This window comes from Prionailurus bengalensis, chromosome B2 (assembly GCF_016509475.1).
Source record: "Prionailurus bengalensis isolate Pbe53 chromosome B2, Fcat_Pben_1.1_paternal_pri, whole genome shotgun sequence".
NCBI classification, from domain to species: domain Eukaryota; kingdom Metazoa; phylum Chordata; class Mammalia; order Carnivora; family Felidae; genus Prionailurus; species Prionailurus bengalensis.
The window spans coordinates 22042501-22067084 of NC_057349.1; the positions used below are offsets into that span (position 1 = coordinate 22042501).

General features: G+C 42.6%; 1 protein-coding gene across 1 annotated transcript in view; it reads right to left on the minus strand.

The window, feature by feature from the left end:
• The window catches only part of LY86 (lymphocyte antigen 86), a 61586-nt gene that overhangs the window by 26428 nt on the left and 10574 nt on the right, over nucleotides 1–24584 (minus strand). The window contains exon 2 of the mRNA XM_043590883.1: nucleotides 1001–1087. Coding sequence (XP_043446818.1) covers nucleotides 1001–1087 — 87 coding nt within the window. The remainder of the gene's footprint in view (nucleotides 1–1000; nucleotides 1088–24584) is intronic.

The following is a 24584-nucleotide window of genomic DNA, read 5'->3' on the forward strand; positions in this document are numbered from 1 at the left end:
CCCTTTTATGAACGTTCTCTTTTTGGAGCAAGGTAGTCACTCTCTGTGCTCCCCAGCCCTGATGCTCTGGCTTCTACAACTTCTCAGCTGCATAGTATTGTGTGCCTCCCCTGAGGGTGGTGTGGTTTGGTCACCCCCCACAGTTGTTAGGTAAATACTATATCACAGTTATACAGGAAGCTTTAGGGTGCTTGTCAGTGCTAGCTTCTAATTCTCTGCGTCTTTTCCTCCATTTCTCCCTACTATGTTGCACCTACTTCTCATTCCATTTCTCTTTTACTCAGCTGCTGCTATAGAATACAGATTTTGTGCAAGTTTCCAGAAATGCGAAGATGCATGAGAGTTCTTGGTCCCTAGCAATGTTCCCTCCGTTTCTCTGGAATGGTTCCACACATGAAGTTTATTGAATCCTTCTGTTCTGGCTTTGATAAAACCACTTTAGAAAGGAGATACTCTAGTAGCTATAGCAATATAATGATTAACTGTTAAAGGCATAGCTAAATAAAAACAAACAATCAGACAGCTACCTAGCTCATTGATTGGGGTGGAGGAAGAAGGTATTTGCCTTTGTCACAAGTTTCAGGAATCACATTAACTATTTGGGAAATGAAATAAAGCAAATTATAAGCTATGCTGCTGGAGGTTGACTTGTTTGCTGCTGGGATAACAAAGCAAAAGCTCTTTCCTGCATAGACATCAATATTTAGGCTTGACGTTATCTTTTGTTGCTGTTGGATATACTGATTCCAGGTGCTTATATCATCCAAATGAATGCTTAGAGTCTTTTCAGTACAAAAGCACAGCATTCAGTGAGAGTTCTACTGTGTCTGGATATCACTCAGGAAGAGAAGTGAAAATAGAGATGGAAATAGAGTTAATCCCACAGAATGGTGGGCAACAGTGGCTTAGCTGGCCACTAGAGTTAATGCAAGAAATGGGGGTGTGTGGAGCAGGAAGAGATGGTGCAATGTTTCATTTCATGTCAATAATCTTCACTTACTCAGAACGATTCCAAGCCTAATGTTGAGATTTGACTTCAAGTGTTTAGAACACTGGTCAACAGAAAAGCCAAAATCTTGTAGTGGATCTGCCAAGAAGAACACAACAGATTAGGTGTGAGTACATTGTATACTCTGCAAACTCACATTAAGAATTCACACGAATGATATTTTTTTTCTCCTACATGAATCACTAAAATGGATTCAACACCATGTTGCCCAGCACTTTTTTTTTTTTTTTGCATAAATTCACAGTGTCTTCAATAATCCCTCCAAGTCTCTCCAAAGCCAATATTGGTCAATGCAATGTTCACCAATGGAAGGCTGTCAATCTGAAATGAGCACGGTGTCTTAATGGGTGGGTGACAATCCGACTTGACATTTTTTTTTTTTAAACGTTTATTTATTTTTGGGACAGAGAGAGACAGAGCATGAACGGGGGAGGGGCAGAGAGAGAGGGAGACACAGAATCGGAAACAGGCTCCAGGCTCTGAGCCATCAGCCCAGAGCCTGACGCGGGGCTCGAACTCACGGACCGCGAGATCGTGACCTGGCTGAAGTCGGACGCTTAACCGACTGCGCCACCCAGGCGCCCCACTGACTTGACATTTTTATCGTTACTTGAATTCTTTTAGTTCCTGAACCTTTGGCCTTAAAATTGCTTATTGGTTATTCTAAACATTTCACAAAGCATTATTATAATTAAAACAGAGGGAAATCTATACAAATTTTCAAAGTTAAGACCTGCCTTTGTAATTTCATGCCATCTCATCTCATTCAAAGTAATATTTTTTTTCCCAAATATTCCATTATATGTGAGGTATTGTGCTAGATATGATAGGGACTGCAAAGATAATATCTTTTGCACTTCTGCTCATCAGAAATCTCCACAAGTTCATTTATGCCTCAGAATAAAGTCAGGAAATGTCCTACTGGCCCCACCTTCCATACTCCACATTGTTAGTTCATCCTTCATGTTTTGAGATCAGGTAATCACCCAGCAAATTCCTGCCAAGTTACCTGCTAATGTGCTTTCTCTAACATGTAATGGTCTCACCCTTTTTGATGTTGTCTAAATACTGAGGACTTGCTCATTCCCATCTTTTTTGTGAACGTTTCCCTGACCATCCCCCAAATATTTTTTGGCTTCTCCAAATTCTTAAAACAGTTGTCTGAAATATTATTTCAAAATGTACCAACACATATTACTTTGTAATCTGCTCTTGGATTCATCCTACAACACTCAATCTAAACTTGGAAGCTCCTGAAAGAAAGGAGCTGGGTTTTTGTTTTGTTTTGGTTTCTATGTCCTTTCTTTTTGTTTCCCACTGGGCCCAAGAGAGAACTGATTTTAACTGAGAGTCTAAGTTGTAATGGTCAACGAGTTGTGCACTTTATAAGAGTTTTCTGTTTCATCCTCCCGACTCCCTAGTGTGTAGAGCAGAGCCCTGCAGTCGGCTGCATGGAAAACACCCTGTACCTATAGGGAACAAATGGATTGAATGGGCCATGAGTTAAGCTGTTCTTCCTCAGCTCCAGATCCAGTCTTCCAAACTGTGCTGCGTAAACCAGGGCTCTCTGTAATTATGCTTTTCCTTTGCCACCCACCAGCAGAAGTGCCAGAGGGAGACTGAGGCTGAGTGAGGGAAGGAATCTGCTTCTTCTTGCATACTTGTTAGTTCCTAAGAGTGTCACCTGGAAATGGCCTGTCACCCTGGCAGTGGCAATAGGTTCCAGTGTCCAGCTGTCTTCTACACCTTCCCAGAATGAGCTGAGGCTCATCTCTGTGGGTTCCTAAGCTTCTGCTACAATAGTTTCTGCTGCAGAAACTGTCTCCCTTTCCCCAGCAATCTGTGCCTCAGACTCACAGCGTCCTTCTTTGAAGCTTCCAGGTTCTGGTAACTCCAACTTCTGCCCCCTGCTCTCCCAACCCTCCTGGTGGTTGCTGCTTCCTCACTGTCCCAGTGAAAATTACTGACGTGATCTGTATTTTCCTGATAGGACTTAGACCAATTGAATAAACAACAATCTTGAGAGAGAACTATGATTTTCCTCATTTCACAGATGGGAAAATATAGACTCAGAGAGGTTCTATGAACTTGTCCAGGTCCCACTCTATCATGTGGGTAGAGTCAAGATTCAAGCCCAGACTTAACAACAAACAAAAAATTACAGCCCAGTATTGTGCAGAAGTATTCATGAAGTAGAGCCTCAAAGATGTATGTTAATGATTTAATTTGTAAGATGGCCTGGAATATTTTGTGCGCAGGCATATGGCATGTGATAATTCTGTTTCATAACTGGTTTTAATTTCAGCTTAGCTATGAGCTCACATTTGTCAATGATGGTGTTCCAGACAGTTTTATCATCCACACTGCTGACCTGGAAGATATGTGATTGTCTGTGGTATCTGCTGTGGAAATGATCACTAGGCTATTTTGCCTTGCAAATCTAATCTAAGGTGCACTTCTGTTTGATCAAACCCTCTTTGATCTGGCCACCCATTTTCCTGAGGAAAGACCATTCTGTCATAAGCACCTTTGTGTGGTCCTGGGATTCTTTCAGCTTGGGGAATGGGAGAAAGAGGTATGGAGACAATCGTCCCTGCTCAGTATTTGGCACTCAGTATTGAAAAAAAGAGGCCAATGAACACACAGTTAGGAAAGTGCACCTGAATGTTTACTGATGTTTTAAAAGTTTAGATAGAAAAAATAAACAAAGGGCAGGAGAAGGAAATAAAACATCTTGATACTGGAAAAATATTGTTAGAAAAATAATCTTAAAAAAATTGTATTTCTTTGGGGGGTGAGGGGCAGAGAGAGAGAGAGAGAGAGAGAGAGAGAGGCCCAAGCAGGTTCAGCACTGTAACCACAGAGCCTGATGCCAGGCTCAAACCCATGAACTGTGAGATCATGACGGAGTCAAAACCAAGATCATGACGCTTAACCAACTAAGGCACCCAGGCACCCTCGCTTTAAGCTTTACACTTCCTTCTGGTGCCAGTTTCTCAGATGCCCTAGGGGCCAGGGCCATGGGGATCCATCCCATGAACTGTGAGATCATGATCTAAGCTGAAATCAAGAGTTGAATAACTTCACTGACTTAGCTATCTAGACGTGCCCAGGAGAATAATCTTAATAGGGAACAAAGTCACAAAGAAAACAGTAGATTGTTTCTCTCTGAGGCTGGATACATAAAAACATTAAAATAGATTGCTTCAGGGCACCTGGATGGCTCAGTTGGTTAAGCTTTTGACTCTTTCAGCTCAGGTCATGCTCTCCTGGTTTATGAGTTCAAGCCCTACATCCGGCTATGTGCTGATGGTGCAGATCCTGCTTGGGATTCTCTCTCCTTCACTCTCTGCCCCTTCAGCTCTCCCTCTCTCTCTCTTTCAAAATAAATAAACTTAAAAAAAAAGACAGATTGCTTCAAAATCTCTTAGGGGTTTGGTGATCTTTCCTAGCGGTTATTTTTATTCTATTATTTGTGATCGAATTTTATATTTGAGAGTGAACATGCAGTTTGTAGTTGTCTTGGGAAAAGTGACATCAATTCCTCCTGTCCCCCAGTCTCATCCTCAGAGGCTAGCCTTCCCTCTGCAGATTTGTGTTTTCACTCAGGCTCTATATTGCCTTGTATTTTCTTTATACCTTTGCCATCCCTCTACTAGATGCTGTAAGGCAGGCTCCCAGCCTCAGGGTCTAGCACAATGCTTTAAGATTATGCTAAGTTCCAAGTGATTGTTTGATGAATTGAATGATAAATGTTGTATGTAGTAAACTTGTAGAGAACTCTAAGACAGGTTTTCTCAACCTTGGCACTACTGACTTTTTGGGTCAGATAACCCTTTGTGGGAGTTGTCCCGTGCATTGTAAGATGTTAGCCACATCTTTGGCCTTGACCCCCCAGATACCAGCAGCACCCCCTATCCCTAAATCCAATTGTGACATCCAAAGATGTCTCCAGACATTGCCAAAATGTGTCCTGGAGGACAAATCCGCCTGTGGTGGAGAACCTCTATTTTCAAGAACTTCTTTGTCACTTACCAGGCAAGTGGCTCGGAATCGCCTACCAAAATAAAAGATGGCGGATTGCATTTTTAAAGTAGTTCTTCTTACGTAATTTGAAAACTGCTGGGGGCGGGGTGGTGGTGGTGAGAGGAGAGAGTCCCTTGGACACTTGCCTCAAGTAATTTTTAATACATATAAATTGGATTATCTGAACTTGGATCTTCTGAAAGAATGAAATTGGAAAGTTAATGAGAGTTGGTGTTCCCAGGCTATGAGGGCAGAGATAAATGTTTCCTCTAGACACTTCATTGTAGAATGGCAAATGAGCTGAGGAAAAAGCCAAAGCTTCATCGTGAAATATACAATCTTTTCATTTTGAGTATTTTTTTCCTTAGCCTCTGTGTTATAACCCCCTTCTGTCTGTTCTGTTGACATCTATGGGTTCTGCCCAAGGTGGAGGATGGTAGTTGCAGGGAGTGAGCCTGGGATGCCCCAAACTGCCTCTGCTGTCCCTGGCCTCTGGGACACGTGTGCATATGGAAGGCAGGCTCCTCTAAACAGCTGAAAGCAAATGGTGCTGGGGGTGAGGAAGAGGCTTCGGGAAAGCAGCTGGCTGCATCTGCCTTGCATATTAAGGGCAGTGGTCCTGGAGCTGTTTTCTTGCTCATCCATAGAGTAGAATAGAATTAGATAAACAGGTGGGACTAAGTGTGAGTAGGGTCTTAACAAATCTCAGCTCCAGAACAATTTTTGTGCCTTAATCTCTGTTGGTGGCCTGCATTCGCCTGGTCTGGGCCAGAATTGGATGGTCCAGGAGAGGACAAGCTCGCCTTGGTAGTTTCTCGTCAGTGCCAAGCCTCAGCTAGAATCAGGACAGAACACTAAACCCAACAGCACAGGCTCTGGAAATGTAGTTCCTTACTGGAGGGTGGTGGGGATGCAAGCTTGATGGGTCTGGGGGCGGGTAGTGCCCTCTGCTGGGTTCCTTGCTGCTTTGTTCTCAGGCATTGGTTGTTGAGTCCTGGAGTTCATGGGTGTCACCTGGCAGGCAGCAGCCCGTATTGCTGGGTGCTTTGAGGGTTACCAGAGGGGCCAAATCTCATGCTACTATTTTTTAAATATCTCATAGCTCTGCTTGAGGGTTACTTTTTACTTTATATTTGAATAATTATATTCTCACAAAATGTTGCAAAAAGATACAGAGAAGTTTCACTCACCCTTCATTCTGCTTTCCCCCATCACAACATCTTGCATATAATAGAGTACAACATCAGAACCAGGACTCTGACACTGGTACCATGAAGAGAGTTTATTCAGACTGTACCAGTTTTATACACATTTATGTGTGTGTGTTTGTGTGTGTGTGCATGTGTGTGTGTGTGCATGTGTGTGTGCATTTTGATTGCTTGGGTTTTACAAACTGTTGCAAAATGGGTGAAGCACTGGGGCGTCTGGGTGGCTCAGTCGGCTGAGCATCAAACTTGGGCTCAGGTCATGATCTTGTGGTTTGTGAGTTCAAACCCCATGTCAGGCTCTGGGCTGACAGCTCAGAGAGGCCGGAGCCTGCTTCAGATTCTGTGTCTGTCTCTCTGTCCCTTCCCCACTACTGCTCTCTCTCTCTCAAAAAGAATGAATAAAAATTTTTTAAAAACTGGGTGAAGCACTGGCTCTTCTGCTCTTATGGCAGTGCCAGCTCAAGCCTCACCTCCAGAGGCCTTCCCATGTCTCTGCCAAGTCAATCTCTAGGCTTATCCATGTTCTTCCTGCTGCACGAAGGTAATCTCTCTCTCTCTCTCTCTCTGTCTCTCTCTGTCTCTCTCTTCCTTGTATGACTATGAGTGGGTATGGGCTAACAAGTCTGAAATCTGCAGGGCAGGACAGCAGGCTAGAAACTCAGGTTGCATTTCTATGGTGCAGCCTTGCAACTGAATTGCTGCTTCTTCTGGAAACTTCAGAATTTTCTCTTAAGGCTATCAAAGGATTGGATGAGTCTCACCCACATTAGCGAGGATAACCAGCATTACTCAAAGCTTATTGATTATAAATGTTAATCACATCCACAAATACCTTCAAGGGAACATCTTTTATTTTTTAAGTTTATTTTTTTATTTAGAGAGAGAGCACTTGCACACACACATGAACAAATGGGAGGGGCAGAGGGAGAGGGAGAGAGAACCCCAAGCAGGCTCCATGCTCAGTGCAGAGCCTGATGTGGGGCTCGATCTCACAACCATGAGATCACGGCCTGAGCCGATATCAAGAGTTGGATGCTTAACCGACTGAGCCATCCAGGTGCCCCGATCTTCACTGCAACACCTTGACCAAACAAATGGGCACCAGAGCCTAGCCAAGTGGATGCATAGAATTCATCATCATGGGGGGCCTTTTGTGTTGTATTGTTAGAACCCTCAATAGCCCTTCAAATTGTGCCTTCACAATCCTTCTTGTTCTTATATGGTCCAAAGTAACTTGGGATTCAAATATCTCTGACTGGCTCCATATGTTTCTGGGGTGGATATATTGAACCCCCTACCAGTGGCAGGCACTGTGCTTAATGCTTGGGATATAGAGATTCGAAGAAGCCATCTTAGTTTTCAGGAGTATATGAGTAGGGATGTCCTGGCCCATGGAAGCCCAAAGAGTGAGACAGTAACTATGTTTGGGGAGCCATTGATGATTGTAGAAGGAGAGGATGACATGATATGATCCGTGCTTTCCTTACCTGCAATGGTTTCTCTCCCTTCTATCCAAACCCTGACCTCTTTGGGAAATATATTGCCTCATTCCACCAGCTTCTTTCTTTTTATTCCTATGAATTTATGATCTATGCTGATTATTTAGCATGTAACATGGGCTACATTGCATAGTTACTCAATGCTTTATATGATAATGTCTTGCTTCCTCAACCAATGTCAGATCTTCGAGGGCAGGACCTTTCTATTGTATATTATTGTATCATATTCGCCTCCCTTGTATTTTGATTACTCCTCCCCTTCCCGTCATATCTGATATGCACCTCCAATGTCAGGTGCTACCTCAGTTTCTGCTGGTAAACCACTCTTACTTTTATTCTCTGTTTTCCGAAAGCATGTTTCCCTCTATCTGCAGTGTAAAAATCAATTTGGCCAATTTCCAGTAAATGTCTTGTGAGAAGTTTAGACCCCACACAGGAAAACTTTGATTGCTTCCCCTACTTTTTGTTTTGTTTTGTTTTCTACACCTTCACAGTCCGGCTCAACTACCCCCTCCCCAGGATTCCAACTGGGGTTTTCTCAACTGTCCTTCCCCTGGTCTCCCATGGTACCCTGTGTATATTTTTATCATCGTGAGTGTGGGAATTATTACTAGTTTTCACTCTAGTAGATTGCACTAGGGTATAAGCTGTGAGTGGTCAGGAGCTAGGCTTTGTTTACTCATCACCACATAACCAGAATCTAGTCTAGTAGGCATGTCTCAGAATATCAGATGGTTGGATAAATAGATGGGAAGGACAGAAAGTCAGTTAGTTTGATGATAACAGAAGGGAAGTTGAGCATTTATTTCCAGGCTTGGTGGGTGCCAGCAATTACTGGGGAAGACTGAGTTGTAAGGCCAGTGATATCAAACCTCTCCCCATATCTGGAAGTTTCTCTTGGCAGGTGTTAGTACATTAACTTTATCATCATCATAATAAGAATTTTGCTTTGGCACTTAGGATGGAGTTTCAGAGTGTGGTCAAAAATCTAATCCCAGGCTAAATAGTAGAAGATATTCATTCCTCTGCCATCTTTCAGAATTCTTTTCCCCCCAAAAACTCCGAACAACAAATAGGCCTTGCTTTTGACTTCTTCCTTTAAGTTACATGATTACCAATTCTGCAAATTTGTATTCTGTATCTTATACAGGCCTACTTGTGCATGGATCTGGAAGTCTGCCTTTTTTGATTGGGGTATTTTAATTTGTTTGTGTGATTCACAGGACAACTGTCAAGGGTCACTGTGGATCCCTAAAAAGAGGATGGTGTGTAAGGCTTCATGTGTAAGTGAGATGTCTTTGCTGGAAATTCGTTACCATGGCAACATAAAATTAACTTTCCTCTTTTCGTCCTTGATGCCACTGTGGTACGTTCCTTCTACCCCTTCCCTCAGACTCCCTCTCTGCCTTTGAAGATAGAGAAGTGACTTATAATGTGGCAAATGTATTTTAGCTATGTTGCTCTGTTATTTCCTGATATCTTTTTATTTCTGCCTTTCAAATCTTGTTACTCTAGGACAGCACAGGGATGCCCCCAATGGGCCATTAATTCAAATAATAGCAGTCCCACCATGTTCCAGTCTCTTTGGAGGTATTTCCTTGGGAATTGACTCACACAGCCAAAGTCAGATGTATGATCTGACTTCTCATTTTATCTTGGATAGGCAGATGGTGTATTCAAACTGTGTTTGACTAGGCCAGTTTACCCAGAGCCCTACTGTTGATGTTGATTGAGTAGGCTCCCCCAAGTCTAGAAGCATCCAAGGAACTTGCTTATTCTGTTTAGTATTTAAAATTATTTAACTTTCTGTTGCTAATCTGTAGTCAATCCATACGGGATAGAAAAATGGAGAAAAGCTAAAATGTCTTTTTTTTCCTTTTAATGGAAAATTAGACTTCAGAGCATGAGTCTCCACTACACTTTGAGGGTGAGGATTTACATTTCACCAGCAGGTAAACTTCTTTCCCAGGAAGGAGCACACATGTGGTTTCATACTCTTTGGCTTAGGTATGTCAGAACATGGCAGTGTTTGGTGACACTGAGACACAATCAGGATATACCTGTCATATTTCACCTCTGCATTTCCTGCAAATCTCTCTGTTTTCTGACAGGGCACAAGGACTGGGTTATGATGTACAGGTGGTTTACGTGATGGTGTGTGTGGCTTTGAAGATAAACTCTGGGACTATTCTTCAAATGCTGGGCACACTGAAAAGGAATTCCCTCCTGCTTCTGGAAATCATGAACTGGGAAAAAGCTAAGGACTTTGTCCTTGGCGTCTGGTGCTGTGGAATATGAAGCATAAGTGAGTAGGGGCCAGTAAACTGGGTGAGAGGGAACATCTGACATCATCTCTGTCTGCTTATTTGTAGAACTGGACTTGCACCCAAAGTACCAGGAGGTTCCAAGATATATATGAATCATTGACTCTGGCCCCTGTCTTGTGGGTGGCCAGGAAATCAGGTATTAATATCTCCATTTTGTGATGAAGAGGCTGAGATCTAGGGCAGCAAAGTGATGGACTCCAGTCCCCAGACTCAGCCTGCTGTGGCTCTGCTCTCACACAGCTGTGTGATAGACAAACAGCAAGAGAGGTCAACTGACTCAGAGAAGGAAACAGAGCTCTGGACAGAAGTGGAATGAACCCAGATACATGCACCAAGACTCCTCTTATGTCTCAGGTTGATCATGAGGAGGGACAAGGCAAGGCAGACCTGAGTCCTCAGTTTTGCTAGGCTTGCTGGCTAGACTTCCTTGCAAGGATTGTTTGCTAGGATTGCCTAGCTCACTGTTACTCTGCAAAGCTGGGTGGCTGTTTCCCAACCCAAAGGACTCTGGGAAAGCACAGATGAAAAAACAGAGGTGTTAGAAGGTTTTTGTAGGAATTAAGCAATCCAAGGGGTGCCTGGATGGCTCATTTGGTTGAAGGTCCAACTTCACCTCAGGTCATAATCTCATGGTTCATGGGTTCAAGCCCCAAGTCAGGCTCTGTTGACAGCATAGAGTCTTCTTGGGATTCTGTCTCCCTCTCTCTCTGCCCTTCTCCTGATCTCTCTCTCTCTCTCTCTCTCTCTCAAAATAAATAAATAAACATTTAAAAAACTAAAAATAATTCATGTAAAGCATCTAGGCCAGTGGTAACTACATAGTAGATTTTTAATCATTGGGCAAAAAAGGATGGATTCTGTTAGGGCAACATTGACTATACTTCTTGTGACAATTCAAAATGAAACTAACTTCTTTTTAAAATTTTCTTTGTCACGTTAAGAGCACTCTAGGGTTTAAAATAATTTAGTAACGTTCAATAGATATTTCTGAAACAAAACCTAGATGTCAGCTAGAGCCTCTCAGCTGTTGAGATATAAATAGGATCACACTGAACACGGTTAGAGGTTGGAGATGTTCTTTGTCCCTTGTTCTTAAACTTGGCTGCACATTGGAGTCACCTGGGGAGCTCTGTAAAATTACTGATGCCTGGGTCCTGCCTCAGATGTTCTGGATACTGTCTGGGCCTCAAGATTCGTATATACTCCGCAGGTGATTCTATTGTTCAGCGACTTGTGAAAACCATGGTCATAAGCCACACTAAGTTGTGTGCTCATTCCCTGAGCTTGGGATGGCATGGGTGGGCTTCTAGATCTATTGTGATATTATTCCAGGCTGAAAATTTAATCACTTCACAGATTTCCTAAGAAATCTCCTCACAAAACTTTTCACAAATTTATAGATTGTATAAAGAAGCGGAGGGGGGGAAGGGTGTTTCACCATATTCCTGGCTCCCCCCTACCTGTCTTCCTCTCTCTAACTTCTTTCTCTAGACAAAATATTTCCCATTGTCTCCATGCTGAAGGTCTGGAAGCACACCAGGCGCTCCAGGGCTTCAGTAGCCACCCCAGTGGCTTGTAAAGGAATTCGTTCAAGAAAGGCTTAATTAGAATTCTTGGAACAGCCCCTTAAGCGAATTTTTTTCTGCTTCATTTCAGGAACATGGACTCAATGCCAAACACTAACCCAGGCATGGAAAGGTTTGAGATGGGGTCCAGGGGCCAAGAGGATAAAGGTAAAAAGGTGGACATTGAGGGCTGTTGGGAGAGAGTGGGCATAGGGTGGGGGGCATGTGAGGGGAAGAGAAAGTGTGGGCTCAGAGAAGCTGGCCATCCAGATACAGTGGGCTGCCTACAGGGCTCACTCAGACCTCTGTGCTGAGGGGGGAGCAATCACTTGTGTGTAGGGATCCAAGCAATCCCTGAAATTAAAAAATACTAAAAACTTGGGGTGTCTGGATGGCTCAGTCGTTTAAGAGTCCACCTCTTCATTTCCGCTCAGGTCATGATCTCATAGTTTGTGGGTTTGAGCCCTACATCAAGCTCTGCACTGACAGCTCAGAGCCTGCTTGGGATCCTCTCTTTGTCTCTCTCTCTCTGCTCTTCCCATAAGCACCCCACACCGTCTCAAAATAAATAAGTAAATAAACTTAAAAAATACTAAAACTTTGTGATTGAAAATAAAAGACATTCTGGCCTTAATTAAGTATATAATTAAACTATTAGTTATGTCTTTTGTGGCCTAATTGGCTTTACTTTCCTATACCCTTTGTGTCCACAAAGGCGACCAAGGTCCACCATGGTGGGGCTCAGAAGCTTTAGGTGTCATTGTCGGCAGAATGTGTCGTGTTGTATGTGTTTGGTATCTCTCCATAAACCTCCATGACCTTTGGGGATGTAATGTCAACATGTCCATCTACTTTTTTTTTTAAGTTTATCTATTTTGAGAGAGAAAGAGAGAGAGAGAGAAAGAGAGAGAGAGCAGGGTGAGTATGAGTGGGGGAGGGGCAGAGTGAGAGAGAGAGAATCCCAAGCAGGCTCTGCTCTGCCAGTGCAGAACCCAATGCAGGGCTCGAACCTGCTAACCATGAGATCCATGACCTGAGCTGAAGTCAAGAGTCAGACACTTAACTGACTGAGCCACCAAAGTTCCTGGGTCCATCTACTTTTTATTGATTTTTTTTTCTTCTTAAGAGGCCGCCTCTGTTCCTGAACACAGGCACAAGTACAGGCTACCAAGAAATAAAAACTTTTTCATTTTCAGAAGAGAGGTAAGGTTTAAGCTATAAACTCTCCAGAAAATATTTCCATAAGAATTTGAGAATGAAAAACAACAACAACAACAACAACAACATACAGTCCCTTTACTATTTCTGATTCCACACCCGACAATATCTTGTTTGTCTGATTTGCACTATGTAATAGGTACTGGATAATTGTTTGTTGAGTGAATAAAGGAACGTTGAAAAACAATCAGACAGGGGTAAGTAAGGGATTGAAGTGATTTTGGAAATGGTCTGCCTGCTCCTTTATCTCCTCAGATGTTTTGCTAAAACATTAAATCTCAATCTTAATTTGTCTTCTCCTAATACAAGTGGACATAAAGATCACTTTCCCCTATAGTTCTCAGTACTCAGACTGGGGAGGGAGGGGGGGCGGTCAACGTTCTTCTGGTGAGATTGTGTTTGGGACACACACTTGAAGTCAGACCAACAAATCAGAGCCTGCCAGCATTTGGACTCTTCCTATTTTTTGTGGGTGACCAGAAAATAGAGTAGGAGATGCTACATCAACAGGGGAGACAAGAAACCTAATACCAGTCTATTGATCCAATCCCGAACATGTTTGAAGCTCCTACCATGGGCTGAGCACTGTGCAAGATACAAAGATGAGTTAGTTTTAGGCATAACCCCTGAATTTCTGGAACACAGAGTGTAGAAGGAGAAAGAAAAGGTGAACAGACAATCTCCACACAGCACAGCTACAAGGCGCAACAAAGAACAAGGGAGGTGTGCGTGATCCAGTGTGAGTGGTCAGAGATGGCCACCAAATGGAGATGATGCCAGTGCTCAGACTTGCCAGCTGCAGGGGACCCAGGAGAATGAAATCAGTGGTCACTTTTGTAGCTCTGACCACAGACAGGTGCTATTTGAAGCACTATGTGTGTATTAGCTTGAATAATTTCAAAAGCCTTAAGAGAGAAATAGTATTATTATCTCCATTTTAGAGTCTAGGAAACTGAGGCAAGGAGGGCTTAAGGAAAGTGTCTAGGGTCACGCACCTGAAAGGGGCTGCAGTATGAACCCAGAGAGACTGTCTATACACAGGTACTCTTTTCCAAGAAACTTGGGTAGAGAGAACAACACATACAAAAACTCTGAGGGCCTCAAGAGCATGTAATTTCTGGGAGCTTCACATTTGCCAACAAAGCCCTTTGTGAAATCAGGGAAGTTCTCCATTTGTGGCATTCACCTTGAATGTTACATATGCAGTCAGTTCAGATTCTTCGAAGACTTGAGGTCAGAGGTAGGTGGTGTTTGTAGGAACATACACAGATCTTAAAGTTCCTAGAGTCACCTCTGGAAGGATCCTGAAAAGGCCAGAATACTTAACTTTCTTTCTTCTCTTGTTTAGAAAGGCACTGGAAAGGTGGATTTCTGCTTTCTTCCTATGTATTTCCCAAGAAGGTGCCAACCTTAGTGAAGCACACGTTTCTGTTTTTTTTTTTTTTAAATTTTGGGAGAGAGAGAGCATGAGCCAGGGAGGGGCAGAGAGAGAAGGAGAGAGAGAATCCCAAGCAGGCTCTACACTGTCAGCGCAAGACCATGAGATTATGACCTAAGACAAAATCAAGAGTTAGATACTTAGCTGAGCCACTCAAGCGCCCCAGTGAAGCACATGCTTCTGTGGTTGTTGGGGTTAAGAAGACTGCACTGTCATCACTGGCCTGCATCTTGCAGGTAAGCTCTGAGTTCTCACCCTTTCTCAGACTTTGCCAAACATCTTCCCATCATGTGGAATTGAATAACTGTACTGCTGATGTCCAGTTTGACCCAAAACCAGTTTGTCCTTTGCAGTCCTTACTCTCCTCCCACCATCCCACACTCCACAAGAACAAAAACCGCAACTGTGTGTCACTGTGGTCTTCTAGGCTAACCATTTTAGGGGACTCTTTCTAGAAGTAATAGGAATAGCTACTTCTACTTAACTCAGAACTTAAGTCAAGGCAACAGCCAGCCATCACCCTACCTTACTGAGCCTCTCTTTCCTCATCTGTAGAAGGAAAAACTTGGCACCACTTAAAGCTTTCTTTTTAAAAAAATTTTAAGTTTATTTATTTTGAGAGGGAGAGAGAGGGAGAGAACGCCAGTGGGGGAGGAGCAGAGAGAGAGGGAGAGACAGAGAGACAGAGAATCCCAAGCAGTGCTGGGATTTCCCATTTTAGCGCTGACAACGCTGAGCCTGATGTGGGGCTCAAACCCATGAGCTATGAGATCATGACCTGAGCTGAAACCAAGAATCGGACACTTAACGGACTGAGCCACCCAGGTGCCCATGCTTTAAGCTTTACACTTCCTTCTGGTGCCAGTTTCTCAGATGCCCTAGGGGCCAAGGGCGTGGAGCCTGCATGTGGGGCTCAGAGCCTGTGCTGTCGACAGAACTGCTGAAAGTGAGATGCAGGGACTTAGACTCAAACCTAGAGCTGGGCCTTTTTTTTTTTTTGACTTTTTATTTTGCAATAATGATAGATTTACAGGAAGTTGCAAGAAGAGTACAGGGAGGTCCTGTGTATCCTTCACCTGCCTCCCTCCATGCTAACATTTTACATAATTGAATTTAACCAGTTTTTACATGCACTCATGTATACACATGTGAACACATGTGCATGTGCAGTTTTATGTAATTTTATCGCATGTAACCACCACCCCAATCAAGACACAGATACAAAGGATATTCCTCAGGCTCCCTTTGATAATTATCCCCTTCCTTACCCTTAGTAACCACCAATCTGCTCTCCATCAATATAATTTTGTCATCTTGAGGATGTCATACAAATGGATGCATATGGTGCGTAACCTTTTGAGATTGGTTGTTTTCACTTGGCATAGCATCCTTGAGATCCATCTAGGTTGTGGTGTGTACCAACAGCTAATTCGTGTTTATTGCTGAGCTCTATTCTACAGTATGGATGCACTATAGTTTGTTAACCATTTACCTACTGAAGGACATTTGGCCAATTTGAGGCTATGACAGATAAAGCTCTTTGCTCTGTCACATACAGGTTTATATGGACATAGTTTTCATTTCTCTTGGATATGTACCAGGAACTGAGATGGCTGAGTAATACGGTAAATGTATATTTAGTTTCCTAAGAAACAACTTTGCTCTTTTCCGTAGTGGCTGTACATTTTACATTCTCTCCAGCAATGTAAGCAGGTCTTGTTAAAGGAAAATTCTTGCTAGAGAAGCTTGTTCCCCAGGGAGAAATCAGAGAAGGAGCTTGTAGTCCAATATGGGATCGATAGCTTCTATACCTGCTCGGCCTTGGAGATTGTGACAAGACTCCCTCTGTGACATGAGAAGAATTTCTCAGAAATGATTCAAATACAGTAAAACCTTGGTTTGCAAGCATAATTTGTTCCAGAAACATGCTTGTAATCCAAAGCACCTGTATATTGATATTTCCCCATAAGAAATAATGGAAACTCAGATGGCTCATCCTACAACACCAAAATATTCATATAAAAATGATTACAATACTGTAATATAATGCAAAAAAATACAAAATATAAACAAAAATAAATTAACCTGCACTTAGCTTTGAAAACCTTCATGGCTGGTGTGAGGGAGACAAGAGAGAGGAGGGTTATTGTGTAGGACAACTTTCACTATCACTAACAGAATCACTGCTATCTATTGGCTCAATGGAATCTTTTTCTGCATGGGGCCATTGTATACCCTTGCACAGATGTTGACTACAGTACAGTATGAATAAACTCTTGTCATATACTGTATTTAATGTAACTGGCAATAAGGCAGCAGAGGAAAGTATCTCTATCTGCAGGCAGCCTGACCTAGAATGAAACAAAGCATTCCTAAGCTTCCTCTTGTATGAAAAAGCAAAGGACTGTCCATAGGTGCTTTGAAGTGACAAAAAATACACTAGTGCCAGTTGTGGGCACCTTCCAACGTTCTGAAAAATCACTGATTTCTGCCAAACACCGCAGCCTGAGACTGAGCATCAGAGCATGGGAGACAATCACCCACAATCCCATAGCAAGAGGGGGGGTGGGGAAGAAGAGCCATTTTCTCTGTTGTGATCATGTGATTTTTGGCGTCTCATACTACTCGTACTGCAAGACATCACACGCACTTGTTTATCAAGTTAAAATTTGTTAGAAAAATGTGCTTATGTTGCAGAACACTCACAGAGCAAGTTACTCGCAATCCACGGTTTTACTGTACTAGGAGCCATGAAGTGCAGGGGTAGCCGTGGTAATTGTTGGTAATAACGTGTAGGTTGGGAGGCTTAGATACTTGTGGCAGGGAGCTTCCTTACTTTGACACCCGCCTTCCTTCCCAATGATGCCCTTGGGGCCCCTGAGGCAATTTTGGCCACACTCTGTCCTACAGAGGCCTGCAGGGCAAGTGTTCATTCTTGAGATCTGTTTCCCTAATGCTGTCTGGTATGAGATCAACTTGATATATTTTTTGTCCCCCTTGGGTACTGCTCTCCCCACATGTGGTAATGAATTGTCCATGCTGCCTCCAATCAGTCCCACAGGAGGAAAAAATCAATTTACACTTTTTCAAGGAAGCAATCCTATTGACAGAGCTGATGTGTTGTCTTAGTTTGCCGGGATGCCATAACAAAATCCCACAGCTCAGGTGGCTTAAACAGCAGACATATGTTTCTCACAGCTCTGGAGGCTGGAAGTCCAAGATCTAGGTGCTGGCTGATGTGGTTTGTGGTGAGGGCCCTCTTCCTGGATTACAGATGGCCACCTTCTCAATGTATGCTTGCATGGCAGAGAGGTAGACAGCAAGCTCTCTTTGGTCTCTTCCTCTTATAAGGACACTAGTCCTATCATGGAGCCCCCTTCACATAACCTCATCTAACCTTCCCATAGGCTCCACCTCCTACTACCTTCACATCGTGGTTTAGGGCTTCAGCATAAGAATTTTGTGGTGGACACAAACATTCAGTCTATAATATGTGAAAAGACCCTCCTCTTCACTGTTAGTGGGTTGGTAAAGGGGTCACTCAGTGACACTGTCTCCAAATGTGACCACCTTGATTGAGAATGAAGAGAAGGGCTCACTCACAGAAAGGTATTTGAAGGAAGAAGACATGTTCAAGGAGGATCACTGGCTCCTCCTTCAGAGAATAAGAGGCACAGTATCTCTAGGGCATGGAATCAACCTTTCCTCAAGATGCCATGGAGATTTCCTGAGAAGATGAAGTGGGTACCCAACCAGAGTTTCTTCCAGAGGGTCTTATAGTTAAATCAAGGAGGTAGGATTCCTCATTCCCCAAACCAGTTCACCATTCCTTCCTGTGTCCCCCACATTGGGAGACAGAGCCAGAATAGGTCTGCTGGATGTCCCAGCTCTGCAATAGAGCTCTCCCTGATGGGAAGGATGGAGATGTTTCTGTGGGAAAACCCACACTTCTCCAGCACTTTGTCACTTGTGTTACACAGACCACCCTAGGAATAAGATCCCATGGCATGAATGATATAGGACTACGATCACTCACAGGTCGATGCTGGAGGAGAAAAGAACCAGCTGCCTTTGGCTTGACCCTTCTGCCAACAAAATTAACTCCTAAGCAAACAAAGGGCTTATCTCTCTGCTTCCCAAATCAACACAATCCTACGACTTCCCTCCTGGTTAAAGGATTAAAAATACATTTGCTAAAAATAAAATAAAAGAATTATATTGGAAGATAGCAAACTAACAGGAAAAATAAGATGGGAAACCTCACTTCAGATTAATCAATGAGGATAGAGTACCTGCTGTATACCCACAGCCTTCCTGCCCCCCACCCACCCCACACTCAAGTTAAATGCAGCACGTTGATCACAGCGAAGTTTTTGTTGTTGTTTTTAATGTTTGTTTATTTTTGAAAGAGAGAGAGAGAGAAAGAGAGCAGGGGAGAGGCAGAGACAGAGGGAGTCACAGAATCCAAAGCAGGCTCCAGGCTCCAAGCTGTCAGCACAGAGCCCAACTCAGGGCTTGAACTCACAAACTGGTGAGATCATGATCTGAGCCAAAGTCAGGGGCTTAACTCACTGAGTCACCCAGGTGCCCCTGATGGTAGCAAAGTTTTAAGTAGACCCCTGACTCAACACTTCACCTTTCTCTTTCACACCATTGCTATAACCACTTAGATATTATTCAGCCTTTTCTTGCATCTGTTCATATGTTTTCAGAACATAACATTTGAAAGATGTTATTGTGGGGAAACATTCCTAGATAAGAACCCTAGAGCAATTCTAAATACCTTTGCCTGGGCTTAAACCTGAGAGGTAGGAAAAAAAAAGTCCTGGGCTGTGAAACCTTTTCTGATAAAAGGAGACATAAATCATAGATGCTGCCAACAGTTTATAATTATAAAAAATTGGAAGCCACCAAAAGATTAATCAAAAGGAGAGTGGATACAATTGCAGTCTACACAAATAATTATATACTCTACAGCTGTGAAAATGAATTAACCAAAGCTATGCATGCTAGCTATCTCCTGGAATAAATGTCATGCATAGGTCCCCAAAGAAATCGTTTAAGCAATGCTCTTATTAATTCCAATGATTTTTAGATTAGGTTTTTCTGCTTGGGCAGTCCTATTGTATGCATATAATAACATCTTTGTTTCTTCTTTTCAAATCCTTAAATGTTTTATTTTTCTTGTCTCACTGCTTCAGTGCAATGTGGAATAGAAATAATGATGGTAGGCATGCTTGCCTCATTTTTAGATTTAAAAGAAATTCTTCCAATGTTTCACCATTAAATGTGATGTTCACTGTAGGTCTGTGTTTTAGGTGTGCTTTAGGATTGTAGTGTAGGTGTAAAATTCAGAGAGCTGATTCTTAAGTTCAAGCTAGTGTTCTTTTTTGTAAAACAAATCCGCTTACCTTAGTCAATTTATATATATTAGGACCTCTGATATATTTGTAATTATTTCTCATTTACATGTGGATTTTCTTAATGCCCTGATCCTTCCATGCTTCTTTGTCTCCTTCATTCTGACATTCTTTTGGATTGATTGGAGTGTTTTTTTTTTTCTTTTACAAGTTTGAAAGTAATATACTATATGCCTAGTTTTTAAATAGTTGCCCTTGAATTTCTAACATGAATATTTCACTTAATAAAGCTTAAAATTAAATATTAGCTTTTTTTCCTTTTTACTTTTACTCTTGGCATTATTTATTTACTTATTTATTTTATTGTGGTGAGAACCACATGATATTAGATTTATCATTTATCATTTAGATTTATTACATTTAATCATTTTCAAGCACACAGTTCAGTAGTGTTAAGTATATTCATATTGTTGTACTACCATAGGACAACAGAACTTTTTCATTTTGGAAAAGTAAACGTGGTCTTTACTCTCTCCCTGATAAATACAAGGATAAGGACATCAGAATGCTTTATGCCATCACCAGCCCCCTCCTTCATGTGCTATTATTTGTGCTGAATTATGGCTTTGTTGTAGGCAGCCTCTAATACCACCCCCAGTGGACCCTGCTCCTAATTCAAGCCCTTGTGTGAAGCTCTCCCCTGAGAGACCCAGTGACTTGCTTCTAAGCAGTAGAGCATCACGAATGTGTTGAGAAGTTGCTTCTGAAATTAGGCTACAAAAAAATCTGCCTCTCTTGCCCTCTCTTACTCTCTTGCTTGGAGCCCTTGCTCCATGGGAGCACAGCACCATGTTGTGAGGTGCCCACGTGGCAAGCAACTGATGCCTCTGGCCAACAGCCACTGAGGACCTGAATCCAGCTAACAGCCACGTGAGTGAGCTTGGAGTGACCTTCTGGGGCCTGACTCTAGCCACACTCATATGAGTTTGGGAACAGATCTTCTCTCAGTCAAGCCTTGAGACGGCTGCAGTCCAGACCAACACCTTGATCAGCCTTTTAAGACACCCTGTGTCAGAGACACCCAATGAAACCATGCCTAAACTCCTGCAGAGAAAACCTGAGACAGTAATGTCTGTTGTTCAAAGCTGCTAAGTTTTAGACTAATTTGTGATGCAACAATGGAAAACAAATATATTCCCTTTTCAAACTAGACATTATTATCATCCTTATATTCATCACTTATTTGAATTTGCCAACTCTTTTCTTGCTACTCCATCTTGCATATCTGAACTTACTTCTTTTTTTTAAAGTATTTTTAATATTTCTTTTTTTAAAGTTTATTTATTTATTTTGAGAAAGACAGAGACAGTGTGAGCAGCGGAGGGGCAGAGAGAGAGAGGGAGAGAAAGAATCCCAAGCAGGCTCTGTGCCACCAGCAGAGATCCCAATGTGGGGCTCATACCCACGAACTGAGATGACCTGAGCTGAAACCAAATGTTAGACACTTAACTGACTGAGCCACCTAGGTGCCCCTCCAAACTTACTTCTGAGAGATCATTGTGTTTCTTTCTGAAGTATCCCTTGGAAAGTTCCTTTACTGAGTCTTTTGGGGGAAATTCTAGATTTTGTTTGTTCAAAAAACATCTGTAATTTAAATTCTAGACTTGGGGTTTCCTGGATCATGAAGGTAATATACATTTGGACCCAGGCCTATAGGCTCTCTGGTCTGTAGCTACTAATTCTAAGGGAACACTTATTCCAGAGGCCAGGTAAGTTAGATAAGTTTCCTTGTCTTCCATATTTGCCAAATCATTTTTTTTCTTATCCACTTTTAAAATTGTGGATGTAATTTTTTGAAGGACTGAGCTTCATGTAGGGGTCAATTTCCCATCTTGTACAGCATAGGACTGTGTTGCCAGACTCCCACACAGCTGCTGAAGCCTGAGTTCTAGTTCCTGGAGACAAATTTTCTGAGGGCGGATATGGCTTCAGTGTTGGCTTTCCTCTGCTTTTAGGCTTTCTCTTTGTTTTAGTTCCTAAAGACCTCCTCTATTTTCTTGTAAGATCAGTTATGCATTAAAAATCAGGACACTTGATACTTGCTTGTAATCCTGTGCTTTGTTCAACCACTGGCTCAAATAAACCAAGAGCCACTGGCGATTTTTCTTCAGGTCTTTTTTTTTTTGTTTGTTTTTTAATGAATATATTCACATGAGAATTGCTCTTCAATTTAGCAAAAACCAAAGCCAAATGTGAGGCAGAAGGCTATTGTTCACCATGGAAAAATTATATTCCTGCCCACTCTCCACACTACTTGTATCCCAAACAACTCAGTGTAGGTCAGGCTAGAAATTAGAGTGTCTGGGGAAACTGAGGCTCCTCGTACTTCCCTTTTGGAATAACCTCCACCTCAGATTTGGACCCAAGCCAGTCAACCCCAGTGGAGTGAGGGCAGAAGGATTTAGGCATTTGGGAATTTGCCTAATGGCTGAAGTTGGCTGCACTGAGGAAGCTTTCCTACATGTGGAGAAAAGAACAGAAGAAGCAGGCAGCTTGGCATGAAGCGTTAGGGCTTTAGGGTCCCAAGTGACCTGTCATATTTTCATCAGGTGTCCCCTGTCCTGGTTATTTGTTTACTAACTGTGATTAGATTACTTAACAAGGTTCACATCACAGTGCAAGGCATCTCTATTCTAAACATGTTCTTGCTTTTACTGCTTTATGAAACCATGTCATTTCTAGGTAAGGTCTGCAATCAGAGTACATTTGTGGAGACGTTGGTCTTCTTGATATTATAAATGAGCCCCCATAGGTTTTCTGTACATACAAAGGCTCTTCTTTTATAGGAGCTTGGACAAGAAAAGATATGGACAAATTGCATTAAGAGAAGGGCTGCATAGGAAGAGGATGTTTTGCACTTTGAGGTTGTTGGTATAAAAGAGAGGTTCTGATCTTGCTGCGTGTGGTATCTTTTTTTTAAGTTTATTTACTTATTTTGAGAGACAGAGACAGAGGGTTTGAGCAGGGGAGGGTCAGAGACAGAGGGAGAGAGACAGAATCCCAAGCTGTCTCTGCACTGGCAGCCTAGAGCCCAGTGCAGGGCTCAAACCCACGAACTGTGAGATCATGACCTGAGCTGAAATCCAGGGTGGGACGCTTAACTGACTGAGCCACCCAGGCACCCCTGTATGTGGTATCTTTGACCTGAAGTTGGATGAGCTCACCCATCATGGTTTTTAGGCTGAGAGAGGAAGCAGAGCTGACCTGGGAGGTCCCGTTGGGTTCAACTGCCATGTAGTTTTGTGGCTGTGGTTAGGACACATTGCCTCTCTGGCTCAAGTTGTTCTGAACAAGGAGGCACTTGGTATTGAAGCCCTGAGGTTCTTTCTGGCCAGAATATTTACAATTCTGTGTGAGGTTCCAGTCTACCCTGAGCCTGTGGAAAGGGGTGGTAGAATTCTGACTCCTCTCTATGTGTCATTCTCTCCATTCTTGTGGAGAAATAGATGGTCATGTGACATCCATGACCATAACAGGTGCCATGAGGCAATATGTCAAAAACTGATGCTTGGCCCCACAGAGCAGTAGAGCTGCACCAGGAACCTTACCCTATGCATCTTTCTCCTCAATTTGTTGCTATCCTACCACTGTGAACTACAATGGCTACATTGGCCACAGAACTATAAACAGATGGCAAGGAAGTGCTAGTGTGGCCTGTCATTCTCATCCCTGACTGAGAGGCATTAGGGTGGGAGGACACCACTGGGAACTTCCTCCCTGCTGGTTGGGGAACCACAATCAGCAATTCCAGACAGTAGCTGGAAAGAGGCAGCAAAGACAGTGACTATCGTTTTGAGCTCTTGAAGACCTCATCTCTCATGACTCTATCTTTGAGAATGACTTAACAAGCGTGTCTGGGAGCTGCAGCCCTAACAATAGCAGGAAGGAAGTCGGGTCACATCCTAAGCACTAGATGCGCACGTAACCTCATTCTTAGTTATTTGGAGGTTCAGAGTGTTTCTACCCCTATGGACAGACCACAGAGAACAAAACACTTTTCTCTCCCTTTGGAAGTAGGTAAGAGTAAGGACCAAGAGTTACGACTGAGCCAGAAAAAAAATGGGACAGTAGGATTGATGAACTTGAGGGGTCTCATATAAAATTTGGATAGAGAGCCAGACAACAACAGCAATCAAATTGGCACCAGCATTCACACAGAAGATAGAAGTAGAAAGACAATTCAGTGTATCTTCTGAGATGATGTGTCAGCTAACTGCTGTGTAGATTAGCAGATTAGTCTCACCTGTACAGACAGAATCCATCATTTCTTCTATACAACCCTTCTAATTGTACATTTGACATTACCACGAAGTTTCCTGCAATGCTGACAGCCCAGGTTAATGTATAATAATGCTAGGACAGTAACAGCACAATGACCCTGCGAAACACGTACCATTTGAGGAAAAAGCACTAGGATACAGGGAACTTTGTGCAAAGAAAGGCCTTAGGGTCTTCAGGACACAATAGGTCAAGTTCAAGTAAAGAGAGCTTGCTGACCAGCCATCAAACCCAGAATCAATTGACTGGTAACTCAGAACCTGTGTCCTTGGCTAGTCTGAGGTCATAGTCTTTATCTTTGGTCTGGGACATCCCAGACACCTAGGAAGATACTGAACTAAGTATGGCTATAACCCCAGGAAGGTGTAAGAATACAGGTACGAATAAATATCAGTGTAACCATATTAGAGACATAAATGTAAACCCATGTTACCAATATTTGAAAAATACTGTAGTTTAAGAAAAAAGGGTAGTAAGTGGAAACATCATTGTGATAATTTGTATCTGCTTTGCCTGTTTTTAAAGATTTTAAAGCATTTAAGGAAATCTGTTGTATTAGGTTAAATGTTCAAGATAATTCTATTAATAAATGGGTG